This window comes from the organism of the source record quoted next, unplaced genomic scaffold (assembly GCF_019419815.1).
Source record: "Pyrus x bretschneideri cultivar Hongxiangsu unplaced genomic scaffold, Pyrus_bretschneideri_v1 Contig42, whole genome shotgun sequence".
NCBI lineage: Eukaryota > Viridiplantae > Streptophyta > Magnoliopsida > Rosales > Rosaceae > Pyrus > Pyrus x bretschneideri.
In genome coordinates, this window is record NW_025999746.1 from 2034632 (window position 1) to 2057920 (window position 23289).

The 23289-nt window shown below is 40.2% G+C and overlaps 2 protein-coding genes and 1 pseudogene across 2 annotated transcripts; 1 reads left to right on the forward strand and 2 right to left on the reverse strand.

Annotated features, from left to right (window-relative positions):
• Nucleotides 1-1058: 1058 nt before the first annotated feature.
• Nucleotides 1059-4357, reverse strand: LOC103935932 (annotated as a pseudogene).
• Nucleotides 4358-5015: 658 nt separating this feature from the next.
• Nucleotides 5016-10025, reverse strand: LOC103935933 (importin subunit beta-1). Its single transcript, XM_009345764.3, has 3 exons — nt 9855-10025; nt 6035-8460; nt 5016-5918 (listed from the first exon to the last, which is right to left on the reverse strand). The coding sequence occupies exons 2-3, from the start codon at nt 8452-8454 to the stop codon at nt 5720-5722; spliced, it is 2619 nt and encodes an 872-aa protein (XP_009344039.2). The 5' UTR covers nt 8455-8460; nt 9855-10025; the 3' UTR covers nt 5016-5719.
• Nucleotides 10026-18834: 8809 nt separating this feature from the next.
• LOC103935935 (luminal-binding protein 5) lies at nt 18835-22748 on the forward strand. The gene is made up of 8 exons (XM_009345767.3): nt 18835-19023; nt 20005-20272; nt 20358-20572; nt 20666-20908; nt 20994-21473; nt 21582-21736; nt 21839-21921; nt 22016-22748. The coding sequence occupies exons 1-8, from the start codon at nt 18966-18968 to the stop codon at nt 22515-22517; spliced, it is 2004 nt and encodes a 667-aa protein (XP_009344042.1). The 5' UTR covers nt 18835-18965; the 3' UTR covers nt 22518-22748.
• Nucleotides 22749-23289: the final 541 nt, after the last annotated feature.

The window sequence follows — 23289 nt, forward strand, 5'->3', positions numbered from 1 at the left end:
CAAACTATAAAAGGTAGATTTTTTTTGTATTAAACATGTCTTTCGGCTTTGTTATATTATGTAAAATAGCACACCAACGTGATTTCTATTCGCAATAACTATTAAAATCCCTCCCCTCTTTCCCTCAGACACTTGCACCAATCACCACACTGTTCTCTGTCGGCAGCACAATATTTGAATCAAATTCTCCATGTTTGATGATGTATCTGAAACAGAAGAGCCAACTTTTTTCTTAGCTGACTTTGTTGAGTTATTCCAATTCGGATGAAGTCACGTCTCTACAAAAGTGGGTAACCACAGCACTGTGCTATATATATATCAATATATTCAATATGCATGCTTCTGCTGCTTGCGATAATAAAGGGCCACAACGAGATTCACGAGTCCTCCTGCTTTTTCCATCAGAATTCAGATGGCCAACACTTGTCCTAAGCATATCTCCCGATAAACGGCGGTGGGTCTGGAGAATATAAACAGTCCCTATATTTTATGCACATTTGAGGACTGTTAAAGTCAATTACGCACGTGCACGTGCAGGCGGTACTTTTTTCTTGATTATTACCATCAACTGTTGTGACACATTATATCACAAAATAAGGCACGTATGGTCACAGAATACGGCCTCATTGTAAACATCTCAAATTATTTGAAAATGACAGGCATAAAATGTGAATAACATGTTCTCAAAAATTGTGAATAAAAATGTTATAAACTCCTTTGGAGCTTATGGGGGAAACATGAACATTTTGCACACCATTACAACTCCTAGGACATCTAAAATCTCTAAGATATGTAGATATGAGAAAAGTATATAAAGAAAATAAAGATTATGAAAGGTGGTGGGAGAGGGAGAGAGGAGAGAGGAGAGCGAGTTTTTTATATTCGATTTCAGTTTTTGCTTTTCTTTCCTCGTATATTTCTTCAACATCTCTCCCACTATCCTTCGTTCATTCATCCAATCAGCGGCCATTGATTCGAGCATTTTGGCCCCAACAAACAAAAAAGAGAGCACCTTCAACTCGGAAATTTCACGATGGGAATTAAAAATAACAAATACATCACTGAATATGAGCATTAGATAGAAACTAGATTTTTGTATTTTGAATTACAACAGAGCTATCGATAAGCCAACCATTCTAAAAATACGAGGAAGGCAATCATGTGTTACAAATTTACAACACAATGCAACAACTCTCTGCAGAAGAACACTACGCTTAACAGAATCATCGACAGGAAAACCGACGCATTACTACACATCTTACAACAATCGATCTGAGGTAATCATGTTATGTATGTATGCACATCAAATGCGGAGCGAAGGGTGTAAGAAAATAACACTTGTTATGAATGCTGTAAGTGGTGGATGATCGGTCCCTAGCAATATGCAGAAGCCATTCCAAATTTCTTAACATCTGAAAGGCAAGTGGGAGACCGACGTGTATCAGGCATTGCATCAACTTCTAGTTTGGCTCGAAAGGCACTGTTATCAGACATTTGTCTCACAAAACGAGTAAAGTGAACCCAATTATGAAATTCGAACATGTTCTTGTCCATCCTCACAAAGTTGAACGAAAACGAGGGCTTTTCTAGACCATATGAGTAATACTTTGACATCCTTACCACCTGTTGCAAAGATTCATTGTCCAAACTGGTAGCAGAAGTTTCACCTTCCAGTGGTATATCACACACCCTAGCAGCTGAAAGCAACTGTCTGAGAAGGCCTTCCGAGCTGCTGACAGGGTTCATCTTCCTCTCTTCCTGATCTTGCAAGTCAAAACCTGAGCAGCACAAAGTAAAGCCGTACTTTGCCAACATGCGAGCAATTGGCAAGTATCCATCTCTTGTTGAAGTATTGTAATAGCCAGCTGTTAACTCTGATGGATGAGACTTAGTGCGGTAATGCCAGTGCATCCCAGCTAACTTTACTGACGTACTAGCCTCTGTACCCCGGAAAATGGTCTCAGCTTCCCTGCATATCCTTTCACCATGCAGAAGCAGCATTCCTGAGTACCATTCAAGAAAAAACGTACCATATGATGTATTCCAGGATCCATCATCACTTCTGAAGAACTCTGTCAGTTCAGGATCCTGCATTAAATTGGCAGCACCAATAGGGCCTCCATTTCCCCATTCAGGCATCCCAATCTCTCTTGCACATGCATTGAGAGACGCAAGCATATACTGGCAAGGGAATTAAAGACAAAACGAAATCAATACAGGGGCAAATAATATGATTATCAGGAAAAATGAGTAGCAAAGACGGTCACTAGTTCATCCTCATTCAGGCAGAGGCAGAAATTCATGTATTAGCTTGTAAATGAATTCCCTCCTACCTTGTCATAGCACTGAAACTCTCCAAGCTCACGAGATCGCCAAGCCCATTTTAGCCTCTGGGTAGGGCAAGAAGGGTATCTTAATTCACCAGCAGGCCCCATCCCAACTTGAATTCCCTGCAAGAAGTAAGCACTTAATTTAACTGTTGGGGATTATACCAATATGACTATAGCCTTGATGTGCTCAACTATTCACTTCACATTATCTTACTGTTATGACAACACCAAGAAAAGGTCTGAAAGTGTCTCTGAAGTTCCTCATAAAATCCGCATATGCTTGAAGTGGTGAACGTCCCTGCAGAACAGGAAGCATATCACACCCGAGAGAAAGGTACTCGACATTTCTTCTTCCAAATCTGTCAGAATATACTAAATCTGGATCTTTATCAATCTCCTCAAGTACCCACAGAGGAAGAGGAATCCTTCAATGAACAAAAGGACAAAGATTCAGCATCAGTGGGTTTTAAACTAGCTAACAGAAGATTCTTGAAAAATACAGCTAAAAAGTACTAATGGGAAAGAATGACAGGAAATCTGAAATCTTAATGGAACAACTCAATAACTAAAACATCAGGCAATCTGAAATCGTTAATGGAACAGCTAAATCTCTAAAACATTACTCACTTCATAAGTTGTAAATGATATTCCTTGGGTACAGTACAAGGACGAAAGTAGAACATGTAAGAAGCAAATTTAGTTCAGCGAAACAGTTCAACAAAATGCCGGAAAAAGGTAAATCGGCCAACTGGTCTTACCTGCTACCTTTTAGCCTCGAGCTATATCTCAAAGTGACATGAGCTTAAATGCATCGGTGCCCAATAAGTAAATATGTGATCCCAATTACAATGACACTCGAGGCATCTCAGAAGATCCGAAAATGAACATCACCAGGGGAATTGTTTACGATAATATAACCCTGATGTAAGTTCTTGTAACTTTCTACCTTAGATAATATATTATGCAGAAGACACAATCTATGAAGATCAAACGAAAATCGCCGTAGATTTTCCTGGAACCAATGAATCCTTATAGGGTGACAAACCATTCATTTCATATTTCAATTTCAGAATTTGCAGTATACTTCCAATCCTCAAAAACACAATTGGTGAAAAGAAACAATACAATACAAAATTAATACTGTTTAATTACTGGAATTAATAAAATGGAAAATTCAAGCTTTCGATTGCAGGTCCTTATTTAAGATTCCAAACCTCATGCAGATAAAGAAAAGCGCAGAACCTAAAACTAATTCAAGAAAGACCAATTAGTCATATAATTAAAGAATAAATTAAATTAATTGAAACCAGAGAAAACAAATACAAAACTGACCAATGAGTGTCCTCCGGCCCAGCGCCGCACTGATGAAACGCCAAGACGGCCCGAACCTTCAATCCGCAGCGTCGAGCCAGAAAGACGATCTCCAAGTAGCCTTCCCAATTGTAAAGCATGGGTCGATCCCTCTCCACCAGACCCCACCACACCTCCATGACCACGCCTTCCACTCCGGCCACGGCCAGCGCCTTAAACGACTGGACCATGGCCTTGGGCCTCCGGACCGCGCCCAGTGGCCCAACGGAGTCCACAGGCAGCGTGACGAACACCGGAGATCCTCTCCGGCAGCGCTGCGGCGAGAATCCGTGGAAGAGCTCGTACTGGAGGTCGCCGTTGTCCGGCGAGACCGAGCCGCCGGCATCGGAAGACTTGGACGAGTTGAGACGAGCGGAGAGGGCGAGCCGGCGAGTTAGGGGGTGAGGTTTAGCTCGGTGAGCGCGGGAGAAAATGGAAGGGATGCGATTAAAGGTGGAGGGAAACTCAGGTGCGGGTGCGGCAGAAGGAGGCGGAGAAGGTCGGAACTGGTGGAGATGCGATCGCCATTGATGGAGGCTCGCAATTGTGGTTAGGGTGTCGGGAACCGGAAAAAGGTGGTGGGTGTGGTGGTTTTGTTGGGAGAAATGAATGAGCGAGCGAGAAAGTAGTAACGGAAATTGCGTTTGCGGGGGTGAACGCGGGCGTATGCGCACACACACTCCCACAGTCCACCGTCCACAGCCACAGGGCGCGACAGAGGGAGGAGAGAGAGAGAGAGAGAGAGAGAGACTACCAAATTATCACATTTCGGGGAACATGGGCTTTTGCCCCTTTTGGTCTTTGCCCCCACTCAACAGTTTGGCAACGACTGGGGGACTTGTATAGAACAGATTCATCTTACAGCGGCATTCGGTCTTTGAATACAGTGTCTCGTGTAGTGTATAATCTTCACACTATATTATTTTAAAACAGAACGTCACAATAACAATCAATCCTTTTCAATTAAGTTGATCTTTGAAAGCTTAGCAAGCAAGTAGGTAGCAATTTGAGAGAGGACTTTGTAAATTCACCTACTCACTCTTGAATACTTTCACACCGTACAAAATTGTCCCAGATTCACATCCTCACAACTTTTCTTTCTTCGAGTCAAGTTTATCCGACTACGTATATTTTCGCATGTTATACCAAATCCATAATTTCTAAACTGCTAATTTAACATAAAATTGCTCACTCATCTTGTCCAGCAGTTGAAATTCTATAAACTTTCATCGGATTATGTACAGGCAGCTGCTCAATGTTCAATCACCATGGACACGTTATTACCGAATACAAGATCATAAGAGGGCAAGAATAAGGCAGCAGAAGACGAAAATATGAATAAAATGCATGAGATCTAACATTTGACTTGACAAATATTCCTGTGAGTACAACAATACGATTGCAATTTGACTAAAATGTATGCATGAATTTTGCCCAAAATATTCCGCGGACGTCGCCGATCCTACGTAACAAGCAAGTATACAGGACAGGACTACAAAACTCTTATCACAATTTGGCATGCGATTAACAATGCAAATACTTTAGAACACCAAATTCAGCTGAGGAAAGAAAAAGATATGGGGAGAGAAAATGCAGACACTTTTACAGAACTGCTCAAGGGCCCTGATTTCGGCGACTTCTGAACCAAAAACTTTTACCACCATCAACTTCGGACACAGGAAACAGCCATTCTCTCGTCCCACAAAAGACAGCAGCGGCGCGGGCATGATGGGGTACTTTTTTTCCTCAGACACCATTGAACCAGTTTCTCTTTTCTATTTATCTCTTTCTGCTAAGATAGCAGAGACACAGAAGTCATCACCGCCTACTTCGTCCAATGCAATGCAAGCGAAAAATATTTAAAAAATAAGACGAAAAAACCGACTCCCCGATGCTGACTTGGTATACTGACTGACGTTGACGCAAACGTCTCAGCCCAAATATGGTGATGACGTGACTCTCATGATATGCAATCCCAGACCCCAACTCAAGACACCCAAATGCATGCACGAATGAGAATATGCTATGCAGCAGTCGCCTCAAAAGTTAGTTGCCCGACTGATAGCAATCTTGACCCATTCTGCAGATTCCTTAATCGAAGGATCATCTGACATGAGACATTCATTTAGGAACTCTTTGGCTGACATAGATTGCATAATTAGCGGACCAACAGCACTACCCAGCGTATCAGCGAGATCCCCAAGTAGCCCAATGGCAGTCTTTATCACCAGATCATCCCTGAAAAAGCAAACAAAAAAAACATAAATAAATACCAGAAACTAATACAAAAAAAAAAAAAACACAAACAAACAATTGTAAACGAAAGTTATAGTTTATGTTCCAGATAATCTTACATGTCCTTCTCTATGTATAAACTATCCAAGAACTGAAGAACATGCGGTGCATACGGCATCAATAATTGGGTCTTTGGGGAGCCCTTAAATCCTTGCAAGATACCAGAGTACGCCTCCATAATTCCATTTCTCAATGTATTTGTGTACTCTACCATATCATCATCCACACCTGATGTATGGGCAGATAGCTCTGCGGCACTCTGAAGCATGGGCATAGCATACATCAAATACTTCTCGAAATTCTCCCCAATTGCCAAAGCTAGGTCACCAAAGCATGAAAAAATTGGGGGCTTCACAGATCGGTGCAATTGGTTGCTGGACAAATCCTTGAGGAGCTGGGTCATAATCCCATCACAATAAGGCAATACCTTATCCTCCAAAGCCCTGCATACATCCCCCACCACACCAACGGTGATGGCGCAAACCTGATAGTCCTCAAAATTCTGGAGACCCATTTCCAAATATTTATAAAACTCAGTCATGTACTTAGCAAAATCTGAGCCTGTTGAATAGACAAGAGCTCCAATGGCAAGCATGGCCTCCTCATGAGCTGTGGCACTTTTACTCGCAAACACTCTCAAGAACAAACCCATCATCTGGTCAGCATACTGCATGAAGACATATTTTGTCGGTTCAGATGACCCAAGCTTCTGTATGATGACCTGCAAGCAACCACAAAGAAGGCCTTGTAATTCATTCTGCTTCTCCCTCTCATCAGCTGAAAGCTTTTGCGCCTCAAGTGTCTGGTGGAGTTCCATCATGATGACAGGAATTAACTGCATCACCAATGGAGCAGTCTCATCAGTGGAACATCTTACTACTTCATTCAGAGCCTCATAAGCTGCAGTTCGCAAGCGGGATTCTCCAGCATCTTCTCGGTGAGTGACATCTAGAAGGGCTCGGGCAATATCCTGGAAAAAGGGAGTCAGAGGAGAGGAAGAAGGTCCTGCATCCTCAAAACCCTGGGCAAGAAAATAGAGTGCACCACAAGCTTTCTCAGCTACATTTGGAACATCTTTCATGCTCTGAAGAAGAACTGTGATAATCTGTTGGCAATTCGCTTGGGTTATTATGGGTGTCTCCAAAGTTGACCCATGAAGAAATTCAAATATTCTTCCAAGAGTCCAACCAGTAGTGTCCTTCACATGGTTATTTGGATCATTCGTCAAAGCATTTAGCATGAAAGTCAGAGCAACATTAACTAGAGGCATGAGCTTTTCAGGGGATGGACCTTCCAAAATAGAACCAAATGCGTATGTGGCTGCCTCCCTCTGCCTCCAATTTGGCTTTGTAATATTCTCCTCAATAAATGGCATTACCAGTGGAACAATATCGTCTCCAACTGTTCGTGCTACCAAGCCCAAGCAAGTTCCACCAGCCATTGCAACATTCCAGGCCACTTCATCCTGATCTTGATCCTCTTCTTGCTTAAGAAGAGTCTCCAATAGTAAAGGAATTAGAGCAGGAAGTGCTTGCTTGATAAAGTAAAAGCATGGAATAGAAGAATCCCCGGTAAAATCACCCCCATATTCTTCTAATATGTCAATCTCCTCGTCACAGATTGAACTCCAAAACTCAATGGCTTGAAGTGCAACAGGTTCCTCATCTTCCTTCACAGCCTTAGCAGTGATGCTAAATATATCTTGTATATACGGAGCCAACTTCTCGTAATATGTTGAAGAAATAGAAACCAAACACTCAAAGGCTGCCTGTCGAATCTTCACTTCAGGGGAAAGAGTAGCCTCACATACAACTCTCACTATATAGTCACGCTCCATATCATTTGAGAAATTTGCCTGAGCAAAACCTAAAGCATTATGCAAAGCTCTTGTGGCTGCAAGCCTGACATCATTGTTAGTCTCAGTAGAGTTCATGCCCTGAACTACAGCAGTAAGCATTTTATTCACTTGATCTTGCTCTACAGCATCTGGGGATACTTCCTCGCATATGTACCCAAGAGTTTCAAGAGTTGCCTGTCTGGTATGAGCTGGAAGTTGATTATTATTCGATAATAGAGCTTCTATCAGTTCAGGCCACTGTTTAAGTGGCAACTCAATCCCAGCAAGCTTTGCAACAACTTGAGATGCAGTTGACCGAGCATCATGGGCAGGAGAAGAAAGGGTCTTCAACAAACAGGCTTTGATCTGGGCCTTCACAGATGGGTCTAAGGACAACCATCTTTGTCCGAGCTCAAACTTCCTATGTTGTTCTTTGGCATCCAAAGCATTCTTGAGGATCAAGCCCGCTAGTTTACGACTCTCAACAGGCTTCTCATCATTGGCCAATTCTCCAGCAAGAGAGAGCAAGAAACTTGGAAGATTTTGTTCTTGAAACTGTCTAAGGCTATCTTCGGCATGCTTGCGTACATTCCCATCAACTGCTTGTGCATTTATAAGAATTTGGGTAACCTCCATCGCCATTTGAATCTGAAACCAATAATCCAATTAAATTATTAATGATACCAAAACAAATTGTAATCACACATGCATTAACATATGCACTAAGTCGAACTGAACTTCGTAAAGTTCTATAAATACATCTTATAAGTCACAATTTAGGGAGGAGGCAGATGCACTAACCAAGTAGCACTACGCATAATGGAACTCTTTACATAAACCATTTTTGTTATATAAAGGCAAAAAGGCATTTAAGGCCTAATGAAATAAATCTTGAATCAACCAACAAATCATCTCGTCTACGATTCAACTAGCAGTTCAAATCATACAAATACAAATATCAAACACATAGAGGTATCAGGACAACTCATAGGAACAGAGGTTGAAGAGGGAGGGTATCAGGACATTGGGAACACAGAAACTCTGTGATAGAAAAAATCCTAATAATCCAAAATAGATCACAAAGTGTCCCACAGCTTATTTATCAGAACTATTACTACGTGACAGATAATATATGGGACGATAATCATCGATACCCAATTAACTTATGCATCCATTAATCACCTCTACTCACAACAATTAGAAAGAACAACCCCCTTCATTAATTCCTCATAAAACCCTAGTTTTGCCAAGAGAAAAAATAAACACAACTAACAACTTATCAAGCATAACATTTCTCCTTGTTACCTATTCCGAAAATGTTTCCAACTTAGCAGAAATGAAACTAGAAATAACAGTATAAAGTGCAAACTGAGTCAGGGAGAACTATCAAAACACTAGAAGCAATTAGATATCCAAAATTATGGACGCATTCACTTTCCCAAACATAATTTAAATTGATCAGTCACAAAACAGTTAAAAAAATACTAATTCCAAGATCAAAATTAACAGAATAAGCAGAAAACAGTTTCAAATCTTGATTAAAGATATCATATCCGAGCGAGAAAACTGGAATCAGAAAACACAAAAGTGCCAGTAAACATACACAAAAGAAAGGATCGAAATTCGAACACACTAATCCTCATAAACCCCTAGTTTCGCTAACCGAAACGAAAACACAACGAACAATTTATCAAGCATATCATTTCTCCTTGCTAACGTTCTGAAATCGCTTTCCAACTAAGCGGAATCGAAACTACTAATAGCAGCATACGGTGGACACTGAGTACGAATACTACCAAAACCCTACAAACAATCGGAAATTCAAAATTATCGGCTCCTCCACTTTCCCAAACAAAATTTGAATTTCAAACACAAAACATTACAAAATTACTGGTCCTAACACAAAAAATTAACATAATAAGCAGTAAACTAATCCAAATCTCGGATCAAAGATTTCAGATCAGAGCGAGAAAACTGGAATCGGAAAACGAAGAACTGCCAGTAAATGTTACACAAAATGGAGGATCGAAATTCAAACTTACTCCGAGTTGGTGGGTGGACTCGGTGAGAGAGGGAGCGAGTGATCAATCCCAGTCGAAGACCGAGTTGACGGAAGAAGAAGAAGAGCAGAAGCGGCGACTCTGAAAACCCTAGCAGAGTGTGGGAACGAAAGCTAATATGCCGATACTGTAAAAGCTGGGATTTGCCAAAAAAAACCAACGATATCTTAATTTTTATATATTTTCTCCAGGTGTCCACGCGGAGTCTTCGGCGAGTGGGAGCGTGTGGTTAAAGGTGGAAGGGGAATTGGAGGTGGTTTGGTGGGCCCACTGGGTTCTGGCGAGGATGGGCTTGGGCTGGCAGGGGCTTGATTGGGCGTGGTTCGTACGGTATTGTAGTACGTGTGGGATTGGGTGTCGCTGTATTATTTAGCACCGTTGTTATTACAGTTGTTTATTTAATTTTGTACGGGATTGATCCGCTGGAAGGCGCTGATGAGTGTTTGCTTTTTTTTATTTATCTATATTTTTGTGCTTCGTTTTATATTTTATGAAAATTTGTACAAATATCATCTGAACTAGTAGGTGTGCGCATTTTGCCACTTAAATTAAAAGTTTCCTACAATTACCACTGGACTTCAACTTTGGTGCCAATATACCAGCTTTAAATCCAGTTTAGAATTAAATTATCCAGATGTAGTTAATGAAGAACAAAAGTTAGAATTTCAGTCAAATAAAAATGTCGATTTTGGCGACTAGAATATCCCCAAAGTGTCTGGCAAAGAAATTTATAAGGAAAAATGGTCAATTTCTGCATTAAAAGTGAACATCATGTTACAAAAGTGGAGCAAGCTTGTGCTCTTGGCAAAGACCAAGAAACCATAACGGGAAGGTGATGCGTAGAAAGTACGAGTAAATTAAAGTAAGAGTATAAACAAAAGAATAAAAGAGTAAAGTGCACAATAAGTATGATGAACCATAAATAAATGTATGTAAAGGAAACTAAAATATCTAAATATCTACGATATAAGTATACAAGGTAACACATCCAAATATGTTAATACAAATATACTAAGAATAATCCCGACAATGATGGGGGAAGATATGCCACCTAGCCTCGATGTTAAGAGGGCGCAAAACAAAATGTGTGAGTTGGCAATAATAAAGATTTCTAAAAATCATTTCTCTTTCGAACGTACTAACCCCTCGCTATAAACCCACATAATAAACAAAACCAAATTACATATAAGTATGAAAAACCAAACATTAATGTAGAAACAGTATTACGATAAATAGGGCAAGTCACTTAAATCCTCAGTATAAAATCAACAAGAGAGATCCAACATGTAGAAATCACAATACCATGACACCAATGAAAATCTATTGTTTCAGGAAAGCAGATAAATCACAAATCATCAGTAAAACAAATATGGTATGCTCATTAGAGAATGCAAACACTCTAGATCATACAGAAATATCAGTAAAACAAATATGTGAAACTGACGCTAAACGTATACATACAAATCCTAATTGTCTAATGTAAACTAGTATAGGTAGGCACCTATAAAGATTCAATGTGAACGTAACAATGCATGTGAACATACATGTGAAGCTGATCTTAACCTCGTACAGTACTATAGACACTGTGTAAGTATACATAATGAGCGGATAAATTATATGAAAACATGTCATAGATAACTCTCAAATCACAAGTGTCACAAATTATAATATTGCATAAAGTATTAACCAGTAGAAAAACATTCCAAAGTAGGGCTCACAAGGTTATAAATCGCATCATCGTCAACACATAAATCATTCGCATTATCTAAGTAAAAGCAAAGTATGATATAAAGGAAAGGATTATTTCTAGATCCCTTCATCCTAATCCATCAAAATAGGGAATTTGTATCATTGAAATTTGATCCAATGGCTGAAGTTATTATAACTTTTAAAGTGACCCTTGTTTGTAGCGTTGGATCAAATTTCAATGCAAGGATTCCCTTATTTGGTGGATTAGAAGGAAGGGATTCGGAGAGGATGCTTTTCTTGATATAAATGCATCACATGAAACCGATTCCGATAACATATATTAATAATATAGTAAGAAGCAAAAGGCCACTCAAGATACATTGTATAGTCATATTTGCCTTACCTTGCACGCTATTTATAATCCTTAGGATACCACTCTTCAGATTTTCCAACCCAATTCAAAAAAGGTTCGGTTGACTGATCGAGTTATCTGGTCCGTACCAGCCTACCAGGTTTAGGTCGAATTGACTCAAATCTAGGTTAGGTCGCCGATGTGCACGCCAGAATCCTCGTCGGATTTTATTCTTGGCCAGAAAACTTTATAGTGCTGGTGCTGCTACGCTGCCGTCCATCGTCTAACTTCCTATCAAAGAACGAGGTTGCTCCTCATTCCACGAGAAAACATTGGTGGTGCTCTCAAGGGTCAATTCCTTGCCATTTGGTTAGAATCCCCTTGCACGTCCTCAAGTATGCTCGTCGGATTCTAGGTTTTCTCGCCGAAAAAGTCAAAGACTTTTCTAGGTCGAATATGTGGCATTTCAATAAATCAACCATGCAATATATGAAAATTCATCTATTCAATGATATTTATCGAATGGTAGTAACCATGAGGCTTACTTTCGCCAGTTTCTGGTGAGAAACTTACTGGGAAAGCTTCTTTGCGTTAGAGCTTTTCGAATTGTCATCTCGAGTTAAGTTTCCAGACAATGAAAACTCAAGAAAGATTTGTGGTGACGAGAAGAATAAAGTGATGGTAGTTTGGTTGTCTGAAATTGCCTGAATAAAGGCAGTGGCGCCATTGTTGTTGTCCCCATGGTTGTCGAGGAAGAATGGAAAAGTGAGAGAGAGATAGAGAGAAAGAAAGAAAGAGAGAAGTGTGGGACAGCAGTAATGTTATTCTTACCATGTTTTTATACCACATTTATATACCACCTTATGTGACATCTGATGTGGACAACTACATCATTTAAATTAAATTAAAAACCATTTAATAAACCAATAATTAAAAAAAAAAAACTGGAATTAAATGGTGATTGTGGCATACAAGGAGTCTTCACCTTCCTTCCGTTTTTCTCCTTCCACGCTAGTTCTTTCACACCATTTTTTTTTTTCACCCTTCACGTTAGTGTGGACTACCACAATCTTCAGAAGAATGCAAAACTTGGTAAGAAGATGCAGTAAAAACAGTGCAAGTGGTGCGCAACTACTGCCATCTAGGTCAAGGATAATCTTCGACAAATTGTGGTTGATGGGGAAGGGGCATGTAAAGAACAAGAGCTAGGAGACATCCAGAAGTTCTTATAGTCCAACTTCGAACATTCCTAGCGATTCAAAGTCAATTTCAAGACATCAAAGGCATTCCATCTCCTAAATCGGGGTTTCAGGGTTGACCAGAATTGAACGAGTTTGGAAAATTCCACTGCAAGTGTACGACCAGGTTCATTGAAAAAAATGATAGATGCGTACCAATAATCCAAATAGGGGAGCGCATGAACCTTGTTGTATGAGATTTAATTTAGATTATGGTGGATTTGACTGACCTAAAAAAATGGCATGAAAGAACTAGCATGGAAGAAGAAAGAAGCAGGATTGAACCAGGAAAGAAAGAGAAGACTCCTCGTATGCCATAATCACCATTTAATTCTAGCTTTTTTTTAATTATTGGTTTATTTGTCACATCCCGCCCCGGGGGGACCACTTCCGGAGCCCACTTCACCACCGTAGCACAATATTGTCCGCTTTGGGCTTACCATTCCCTCACGGTTTTGTTTTTGAGAACTCACGAGCAACTTCCCAGTGGGTCACTCATCATGGGATTGCTCTGGCCTCCTTCTCGCTTAACTTTGGAGTTCCTACGGAACCCGAAGCCAGTGAGCTCCCAAAAGGCCTCGTGCTAGGTAGAGATGGAAATATACATATAAGGATCACTCCCCTAGGCGATGTGGGATGTCACAATCCACCCCCCTTAGGGGCCCGACGTCCTCGTCGGCACACACGCGGCCAGGGTTAGACTCTGATACCATATTGTCACATCCTGGCCCGGGAGTGACAGCTCGTTCCAAATTTTACGTTTTTATTTTATTTTAAAAGCGTGAATTTACGAAAATGCCATAAAGGCAAATATTTTGACTTGACCATCGTCTAGAGAGACGTATGACTTATTCTTTTAGCATATTCTCGTAGTACTTGTTGGTGTGAACGCATAGGCGAAAACCATTTGCGAGTCCGGATTATTACGATATAGTTATAAACGTTTGAAAAATGGTTATTTAAAGTTTAGTTATAAATTATTTGAATTCCCACCTTGTGGGAAAATGGCCAATCAGATTTTAGGCACAAATAGGAAGGAACCAATTAAAATTAGAGGGAGAGGGTGAGACCCAATTAGAAAAGAAAGAAAGAAAGTAAAAAAAAAAAAAAAAAAAAAAAATTGGGAAAGCTTTCCGTGCACCCGTGCCCGACCCTGTGTGACCACCCATTTTCCAAGACCGATTCCGGCCAACTTCGATGGAGTTTTTCGACGCCACCACCATCATCTTGAAACTCTCATTCCCCTCTACAAAACCCACCCAAGGACCACCTTGATTAGCCACGGTATGTGGCGGTTTGAGGCCACGAAAGTTGGCGGTTCTCATGGTGCTCTGGGCACCCTTTTTGATTTTCCAGCAAATTGGCAAAGTGATGGCCGATGCCACCACTTGGGCTTTGTAGCCCATCATCCCAGGAGCAAAATCCAACCAACCTTGACCCCGTTGGACCACTGTAGAAGACGAATCGACACCGGGAAGTTTTAGGCACCCGCCGACTTTGTGGGCAAAATTGACCATCTTCCGTCCACTTTTGGACTTCATGACAGGTATGAAAGTTGCTCCACTCACTAAGATCTTCATTTCTGTGAAGTTTGAGAATTTTTGGAAATAGTTGGATTTTCCGGCGAGTAGGGGCAGCCGATCACCACCCGCGCGGCGCGTGCGGCGGCGCGTGGCCAGTGGGCCGCCAATGCTATTTTTAGACTATGTCAAATGTCTTGAATTCAGTTTTTTTATTCGAATGACGTAGGTTGATCGTTGGAACCTAAATTCGTTACGATACGTTACTTGATAAAAATGTGAATCGACGATCCAACCGTTGGATCGTCACCAAAATTGGATACATTATAATACGTAATATTTAAAGATCATAAGAATTTATGGATCAGAAATCTGATGTACAGATCTTCCCGAATTGGATTTGTAAGTAAAATAAATGTTCACGGCCACTTGTTTTAGGCAATTGACGGAGATCCGACCGTTGGATTGTAATGAAATTTTAATATGTTATTCTTAAAGAATATTGTGGATCTTTGGGAGTTGCGGATTGAAAATCTGATATGCGGATCTTCCGGGTCGAGTTATATAGGGTTGTAGACCCTACCGTCGATCTTTGATCGACTGTTGACTTGTGGTCAATGGGTCTCAAACTATTTTAGAATGGCCTTGAGGTTGTGTTTTATGTGAATTACAGTATTCTACTGATAAGAGTTCTGAGATGTAATTTGATAATTAGTCACAGGCACCAATCATTCAGGACGTCTCGATGCGTGCGCTAGAGAATCATAGTATGGACTCCAGGTGAGTGGATCTTGTCCTTTTTATCGTACATATTATTAAGAGTTCTATCGACACTTTTAAATTGATTAGGTATATTACCTTTATATAATTATTGTGAATGCTTGAAGTACTATATGAACTACGAATGACTTGATTCCTGTTTAGAGTACGTAGGCAGTCTAACGAGACGTTAGATGCAACCATAATATATATTAGACAAATGCCTTATTTGGGAAATTGAGTAATGCGAAGGAAATTGGTAAAGGCAAAGTTTTAGTTTTGTGAATTAGTTAGTTAAATTAGTGTTAATTGGGTTATCATGGATAATTATTCCTGAAAATAAGTAGTTCGGGAGTAGAGCGTTACTGATTGTACATTTCACACTGTATTGTATATAATTGAAAATGCTACGACATGGTTGAGTATTAGATTGCATCATGGTATATCCATATATATATATATATATTACTTGCATATAATTATTGGGAATGCTTTCAAGTGCAAAGGTGAACACAGGACACCCAGGTAAGTTCAGGTGAATTTATGGTATTAGTTGAATCGATTGAGTTATAGCATGACTACATTTATGTGTTAGGCAACTCCGATACTATCGTACTGGTTGCCATGAGTTGCACATGTTATATTGAGATGCATTGAGAGCTTATAAACCTGCACCCCGATGTTAGTGCTCCCGTCTGTGGTCAGGGCATAGTCCTTCACATGATGTTCACCTCCCGCACCTTACGCTCACCTTGGACTCAAGGTAGGTGCACAGACCTGTCGTACATACCACTATAGGTGGTTCCGACTCGTAGGTGACCCGCGATTAATACTTATTTACACCCAGTCCTGTCGTACAGACCACTAGAGGTGGTTCCGACTCGTGTGTAAGGATGTTTGATGAGCTATAGATTAAGTCGTACAGGTCACTATAGGTGACTCCTGACTTGTACGCTAGTATTGATTGATGAAATATGGATACCTGTACCCCGGTGTTAGTGCTCCCGCCTATGGTCAAGGCACAGTCCTTCATGTGATGTTCACCTCCCACACCTTACGCTCACTTTGGACTCAAGGTAGGTGCACAGGCCTGTCGTATAGACCACTATAGGTGGTTCCGACTCGTAGGTGACCCGCGATTATTCGCACAGTCTTCACGTGATCGTAGGACTTGAGCGTACTTATTTACACCCAGTCTTGTGGTACAGACCATTAGAGGTGGTTCCGACTCGTATGCAGGGATGATTGATGAGATATAAGTACAGTCGTACGGATCACGTTAGGTGATTTCGGCTGATGTATCATTTTATATTGATTAAGTTCATTTGGCCTACTTGTTAATGCATTGTAGAGTCTATGGACATGGCATACTAGTGGTTTTGGCCATTTTTTAGCATAGGTGGATATATATATATATATATATATATGTTGTACTGTCCTATAGAAAACGATAAGGGAATTACAGTGAGGGGTTATTACTGATAGAAAGGTAATAGTTTTGGGAAGCTTGGTTTTACTGCTTACTCACACTTTTGTTTTGTATCCCTTCAGGTTTTAACTGCTGAGTTTGTATCGACGAGGATATATGACTAATCTTAGTATTGGTGGCTACTTTTAAGGGTATGATTCTTACCTACACTACTGTACTTTACTTATGCTCTGACATCGCGTGTGAAATAGGTTCGCTCCCACTCGTAGCGCACTCTGGTATTTAGACACTTTTAGGTTCAAATTTATTCACATTTTATACACAATCACACTTTATGGCTTCGTCACCTTCCAGGTGTCGGCCAACACAACTCGATTTGGGGTCCTAGTGGACATTCTGGGTCGGGGTGTGTCATTATTAAATGGTTTTTAATTTAAATTAAATTATGATTAATTTAAATGATGTGATTGTTCACATCAGATACCACATAAGATGGTATATAAATATGGTATAAAAACATGGTAAAAATAGCATTACTGATGGGAAAGTGAGGGAGTGCTGAGAAAAGAGAGAGTGGGTGGGTCCAGTGGACCCAAAACCCAAATATAAATAAAATAAGGTAACAAAATTGTCCATAACTCTGGTAGCACGAATGCCTTGAATACTAAAGTTTCGTAGAGTCTTTGTTTGTACTTCAAATTCTGTTTTGCTTGCACACACGTGTTCGCATCATTAGGTATTACGAGAATATACTAAGATGGTAGGTCATATGTGTCACGTGCACTGAAGGTTAACCACTTCAGAATTAAAATACAGTACGAGTTGTAACATGAGCAATCTATCCAGAGGGTTTTCAGTGTTATCATAACATGAATCAGTACACCACCTATCATAATACAAGCGGAGAAGTGTTTTTTTTTTTTTTTTTTTTGTCAAGTGTCCCTCCACTTTTATCATGACACGTGATATACTGGCCTAGCCTATGTTTCAAGTACATTGGAAATTTCTCCAATCTGTCATGCAATTCACGTAAAATTTAACACACAAGTCGTTCATACACATGCAACATTCAAAATTTTTAAAGAAAAATAAAACTTTTTCATACCTTTTTTTCCTCAATTGTAATTAACCAACCTATGTGGTACGTGATATCAATAATTTTTTTTTTCTCTCAACAAAAACTAAATACCTGTAATTTGCCAGTATTAAAGAGAGACTATATTCAAGCATTGTGCAATAAATTCAATTATATTCATATGACATAAACTAGCTATATAATTTATTGTTGAACATCAAATTGTTACAATGATTTTAAGAATCTAATCTAGTCTTTCTTTTTCACACATTGTTACTGTTTATATGTTGGTTCCAATTTTGATCTATAAATGAAAAAGAAAAATTCACATGCAAAGCATGTGTGAAAGTTTCGAGTATCTTTAATAATAACAGTCTCTTCAACTTTTAAACAAAATGATTCATTAAACCAAACGTAAACCCTGCTTTTACCGAGTAAATGAATCGATCTTAAAAGTTGATTAGTCCCGTTACCGCAAAATGACATTTAAATTTAATGCACAAGGTCTACTATAGTATAAGAAAACACATTCCAAACAGTGAGATTAAATATAACTAAGTTCTCTAAAGAAAAGGTAAAACTTTTCAATGAACTTGTAAGAAGAGCAATCAACACCCTTTATACGGCGCGTTTCATATAGCCTGAGGCGATACTTGCTTCTTAAGCTACAGGCACTTCTCACTCTTCACCATACACGTAAACCCTTTCACGAGATCCAACGGACCAGACGATCACACATGAGAGTCGAATATGATTGGCCAAGCTCCGAGGCCTCGCAATCTGATTGGCCCACGTCATTAGAAATGACATGTTTCCACGAATTGCCATCATCAGGTTACAGACGGAGTCGCAGATGCGGACAGCATACGTTTATCTCCCTCTATAAAAGCTCGAGTCCTACGGGCTGTACTCAGAAACACCGAGGACTCCTCCAAAATCGCCTGAGAGGCCACCAGAAGCCATCACTCTTTGCACTTCGATCTCCGACGCAGAGAGAAAACGCACAGAGCTTTCGTAGTTGCGCAGACGCCATGGCTGGCTCTTGGAGAGCTCGCGGATCTCTGATCGTGCTCGCGATCGTCACATTCGGTGAGTGTTTCGGTTTCTGAGTGCTGGATCTGGTTTTTTCATATTTTGTTTGAGGTTATGTAGATTTTTGTTTTTGATCGGGATAATGCGGCGGATCTGACTGTGATATGATGTTTTTGAGCTCGGAAACGATGAGATTTGTGGATTGAGCTTAAATTTTTTGCGGATTTTTGTTAGTGGATGTTGAATTTTGGTGTGTGTAAGACATGGTGGATGATAGGTTTATTCATGATTACGTTGAGGTGTCGGAGTAGATCTAGATGGTTTGAGATAGTTATAAAATTGTTTGTTATTGATTTAATTGTGTAATGATTGAGATCTGTAAGTGATTAGATTGATATGTGTGGTTGTGTAAATATATCGTTTGTATGTGTGTGTATGAAATTTATTTGCTTGATTTCGTATACGTCAGGTGAAATTGAAACATAAGATAGGAAGAATTAGAATGTTTAGTATTGCTAACAGATATTAGGGTTTAGTAGCTGGTAATTTGATGAATTTTTATTTTTGTTAAGAAATGGAAGTTTCCGAACGTCGAGGAGATTTCGATCTTGCAACCGTTGTGGTACCATTTCTTATGGGCAATGTCATAAAAAGTGTTGGTTGCGTTGCTAAGAAAGTAGGCTTAATAAATGATATGATAATAATCTGTGCAAAGCTTGCTGCTAGTTTCTGTTAATTGTTGTCATTTGCTAATTGCGTGATGCGTGACATGCCAATGGCCAAAGCCTTGTTTGAAAGGAAATATATTGATATGGTAGTGGAACATTGTCACGTGATATAACTAATCCACGTATTATAATTTTTGAGGAGCGGGTTTATACATGAGGTTTTGTGATTAATAACCATATCACGTGCGTGGATTGATTATACCACGTGACAAGTTACTACACAATAATTTATTGTTTGAAAGCGATACGTTATTATCATTTACCGTATGTGCTTCATATATGTACTAACATGGAAAAATTTGCATTACAGGGTGCCTTTTTGCATTTTCCATCGCTAAAGAAGAAGCGACCAAGTTGGGAACTGTCATTGGAATTGATCTTGGGACCACTTATTCCTGTGTTGGTGTTTACAAAAATGGTCATGTGGAAATTATAGCCAATGACCAGGGTAACCGTATCACCCCATCATGGGTGGCTTTCAGCGACAGTGAGAGACTGATTGGTGAGGCTGCTAAGAACCAGGCAGCTGTGAACCCTGAAAGGACCGTCTTTGATGTCAAGAGACTTATCGGAAGAAAGTATGTGTTTTCTTTGTATGTTGATGATTTAAAATCATTTAAGCTGGCTGGAAGTTAATACTGACTGGTGCTTATTCTTTGGCAGGTTTGAAGACAAAGAGGTTCAGAAGGACATGAAGCTTGTTCCTTACAAGATTGTTAATAGAGATGGAAAGCCTTATATCCAAGTGAGGATCAAGGATGGTGAAACCAAGGTTTTCAGCCCCGAAGAGGTCAGCGCCATGATTTTGACTAAGATGAAGGAAACGGCTGAAGCATTCCTTGGGAAGAAAATCAAGGATGCCGTCGTTACTGTTCCTGGTGAGTAAAGCTTATATTTAACCTGTTATCTTTCCAAGTATATACGATTGTATTGGTCATAAACCTGACATTGTTTTCCTTTTCAAAACGCAGCATACTTCAATGATGCCCAAAGACAGGCAACCAAGGATGCCGGTGTGATTGCTGGGCTGAATGTTGCTAGGATTATCAATGAACCAACCGCAGCCGCCATCGCATATGGTTTGGACAAGAAGGGTGGCGAAAAGAACATCCTTGTGTTTGACCTTGGTGGTGGAACTTTCGATGTCAGTATTTTGACAATTGATAATGGTGTTTTTGAGGTTCTTTCCACAAATGGAGACACCCATTTGGGAGGTGAGAAAGTCTTGTCTCTTGTTTAACTACTTGCTCATACATTGTCATTGTGGTATGTTGCTGACGTCAGTGTGCTGTTCTGCAGGTGAGGACTTTGACCAGAGGATCATGGAGTACTTCATCAAGTTGATTAAGAAGAAGCACGGAAAGGACATCAGCAAGGACAACAGAGCCCTTGGAAAACTCAGGAGGGAAGCCGAGCGTGCCAAGAGAGCACTCAGTAGCCAGCACCAGGTCCGTGTGGAGATTGAATCCCTTTTCGATGGAGTGGACTTCTCTGAACCCCTCACCAGAGCTAGATTCGAAGAGTTGAACAACGACTTGTTCAGGAAGACCATGGGACCTGTGAAGAAGGCTATGGATGATGCTGGCTTGGAGAAGCGACAGATCGACGAGATTGTGCTTGTTGGTGGAAGTACCAGGATTCCCAAGGTCCAGCAGCTTCTTAAGGACTACTTTGATGGCAAGGAGCCAAACAAGGGTGTGAACCCTGATGAGGCTGTTGCTTATGGTGCTGCTGTACAAGGAAGCATCTTGAGTGGAGAGGGTGGTGAAGAAACCAAAGGTAATACTCATTTCTCTTCTTGCGCAGATAATTTTGATATATTTGATAAAGCGGTTATTAGCTGAACTGCTGTAGCAACTACTGACAAATGTTTACTATGGTATTCAGATATCCTTCTCCTTGATGTCGCTCCTCTCACCCTTGGTATTGAAACTGTTGGAGGAGTGATGACCAAGCTTATCCCAAGAAACACCGTTATTCCAACCAAGAAATCCCAGGTTTTCACCACGTACCAGGATCAGCAGACAACTGTCTCCATTCAGGTATTGTTCTTTGTCAATTTGATGACAATAAAATGCATAGTTTAGTTAAGTCTTCGTGCAAATGCATATCGGTTTCTTAATGGATTCTATTTAATTTCTCAGGTCTTCGAGGGTGAAAGGAGTCTCACAAAAGATTGCAGGAACCTCGGTAAATTTGATCTTACCGGAATTCCTCCAGCTCCAAGGTCTGTATATGCTGGCATTTAATCTTCCCTTATGATTTGCCACCCGTTTGTTTCCAAGGATTCTAACAGTATTTCGTTATTCTTTACTGAACAGGGGAACTCCTCAAATCGAAGTCACATTCGAAGTTGATGCTAACGGTATCCTTAACGTGAGGGCAGAAGACAAGGGCACGGGTAAAGCTGAAAAGATCACCATCACAAACGACAAGGGTCGTCTCAGCCAGGAGGAGATTGAGCGCATGGTTAAGGAGGCAGAGGAGTTTGCTGAGGAAGACAAGAAGGTGAAGGAGAGGATCGATGCTCGCAACAGCCTGGAGACCTACGTCTACAACATGAAGAACCAGATCAACGACAAAGACAAACTTGCTGACAAGCTCGAGTCCGATGAGAAGGAAAAGATTGAAACTGCCACAAAGGAAGCCCTCGAATGGTTGGACGACAACCAGACCGCTGAGAAGGAAGACTACGATGAGAAGCTCAAGGAGGTTGAAGCCGTGTGCAACCCCATCATCTCAGCCGTATACCAGAGGTCAGGAGGTGCCCCAGGTGGTGCCGGAGCCTCGGAGGAGGACGATGAGTCGCATGACGAGCTTTAAAAGAGTAGCTTTATTTTATTTTCATCGACCACAGTTGGAAGCAGTGAGGAGAGAGAGAGTGGTTGTAGGTTTAGGGGAAGGAGACTTACTGTAATTTTTCCGATGGGGATAGAAGAAGCCGAGGGAGACGACTCCCTCGGCTTATCTTGTTTTTGAAGTGGAGATACATTTCAGGTCTTTTTGTTAGAACTGTAATTTCTTTATTTTGATAAAGAAAACAGAGTTCCTAAATTTGGTTGGTCGTCGGTTTTTATTTGCTGGTTAATATCATATGTAGTATATTAAGATATGCATTAATTAATGATTAGTAGGGCTTAAAAAGTGATTAAATGCATGCGTAATCTGCCTTGGCATCATATGATGAGCCAAGTTGCGAGTCACGTACCCGTTGCTTTCCAAGTAAATAATGCATTTACTAGTTTTAGACAGGTGAAAATTTTTCATTAATAAATCTACGTCGGTTTTTTGGTTTTTTGCTTTTTTTGAGGTACTAAAAAGAAAAGATTCGTATTGATAATATTAAGAATAAAGATAAATGTTATCAACCACTTAAGTTACAAGTGTTGGATTTTTATTTTTTTTTAACAAATGGAAGTATCTATTCTAAGAGGGTTGGAGAGTGGACTCAGCCTAGCAATACGCTTACCATAATAATGTGGTTCAACTTTGCCTTTAGTGAAATCGACGCAGAGCCTCATTTAGATTATATATGGGTTTTTGAAAAAAGTCTAAAAATTGGACTTTTAAAGTCAAAAGCCTAAAATTGGATCTA

What these genes read in the sequence shown, in the direction of transcription:
- LOC103935935 (XM_009345767.3), top strand. Translation starts at nt 18,966, where the DNA reads ATGGCTGGCTCTTGGAGAGCTCGCGGATCTCTGATCGTGCTCGCGATC. An exon ending in GCTCGCGATCGTCACATTCG is followed by an intron (nt 19,024 to 20,004) that starts GTGAGTGTTTCG and finishes TTTGCATTACAG; the next exon opens with GGTGCCTTTTTGCATTTTCC. An exon ending in TGCCGTCGTTACTGTTCCTG is followed by an intron (nt 20,573 to 20,665) that starts GTGAGTAAAGCT and finishes TTCAAAACGCAG; the next exon opens with CATACTTCAATGATGCCCAA.
- LOC103935933 (XM_009345764.3), bottom strand. Translation starts at nt 8,454, where the DNA reads ATGGCGATGGAGGTTACCCAAATTCTTATAAATGCACAAGCAGTTGAT. An exon ending in TTATACATAGAGAAGGACAT is followed by an intron (nt 5,919 to 6,034) that starts GTAAGATTATCT and finishes TTGCTTTTTCAG; the next exon opens with GGATGATCTGGTGATAAAGA.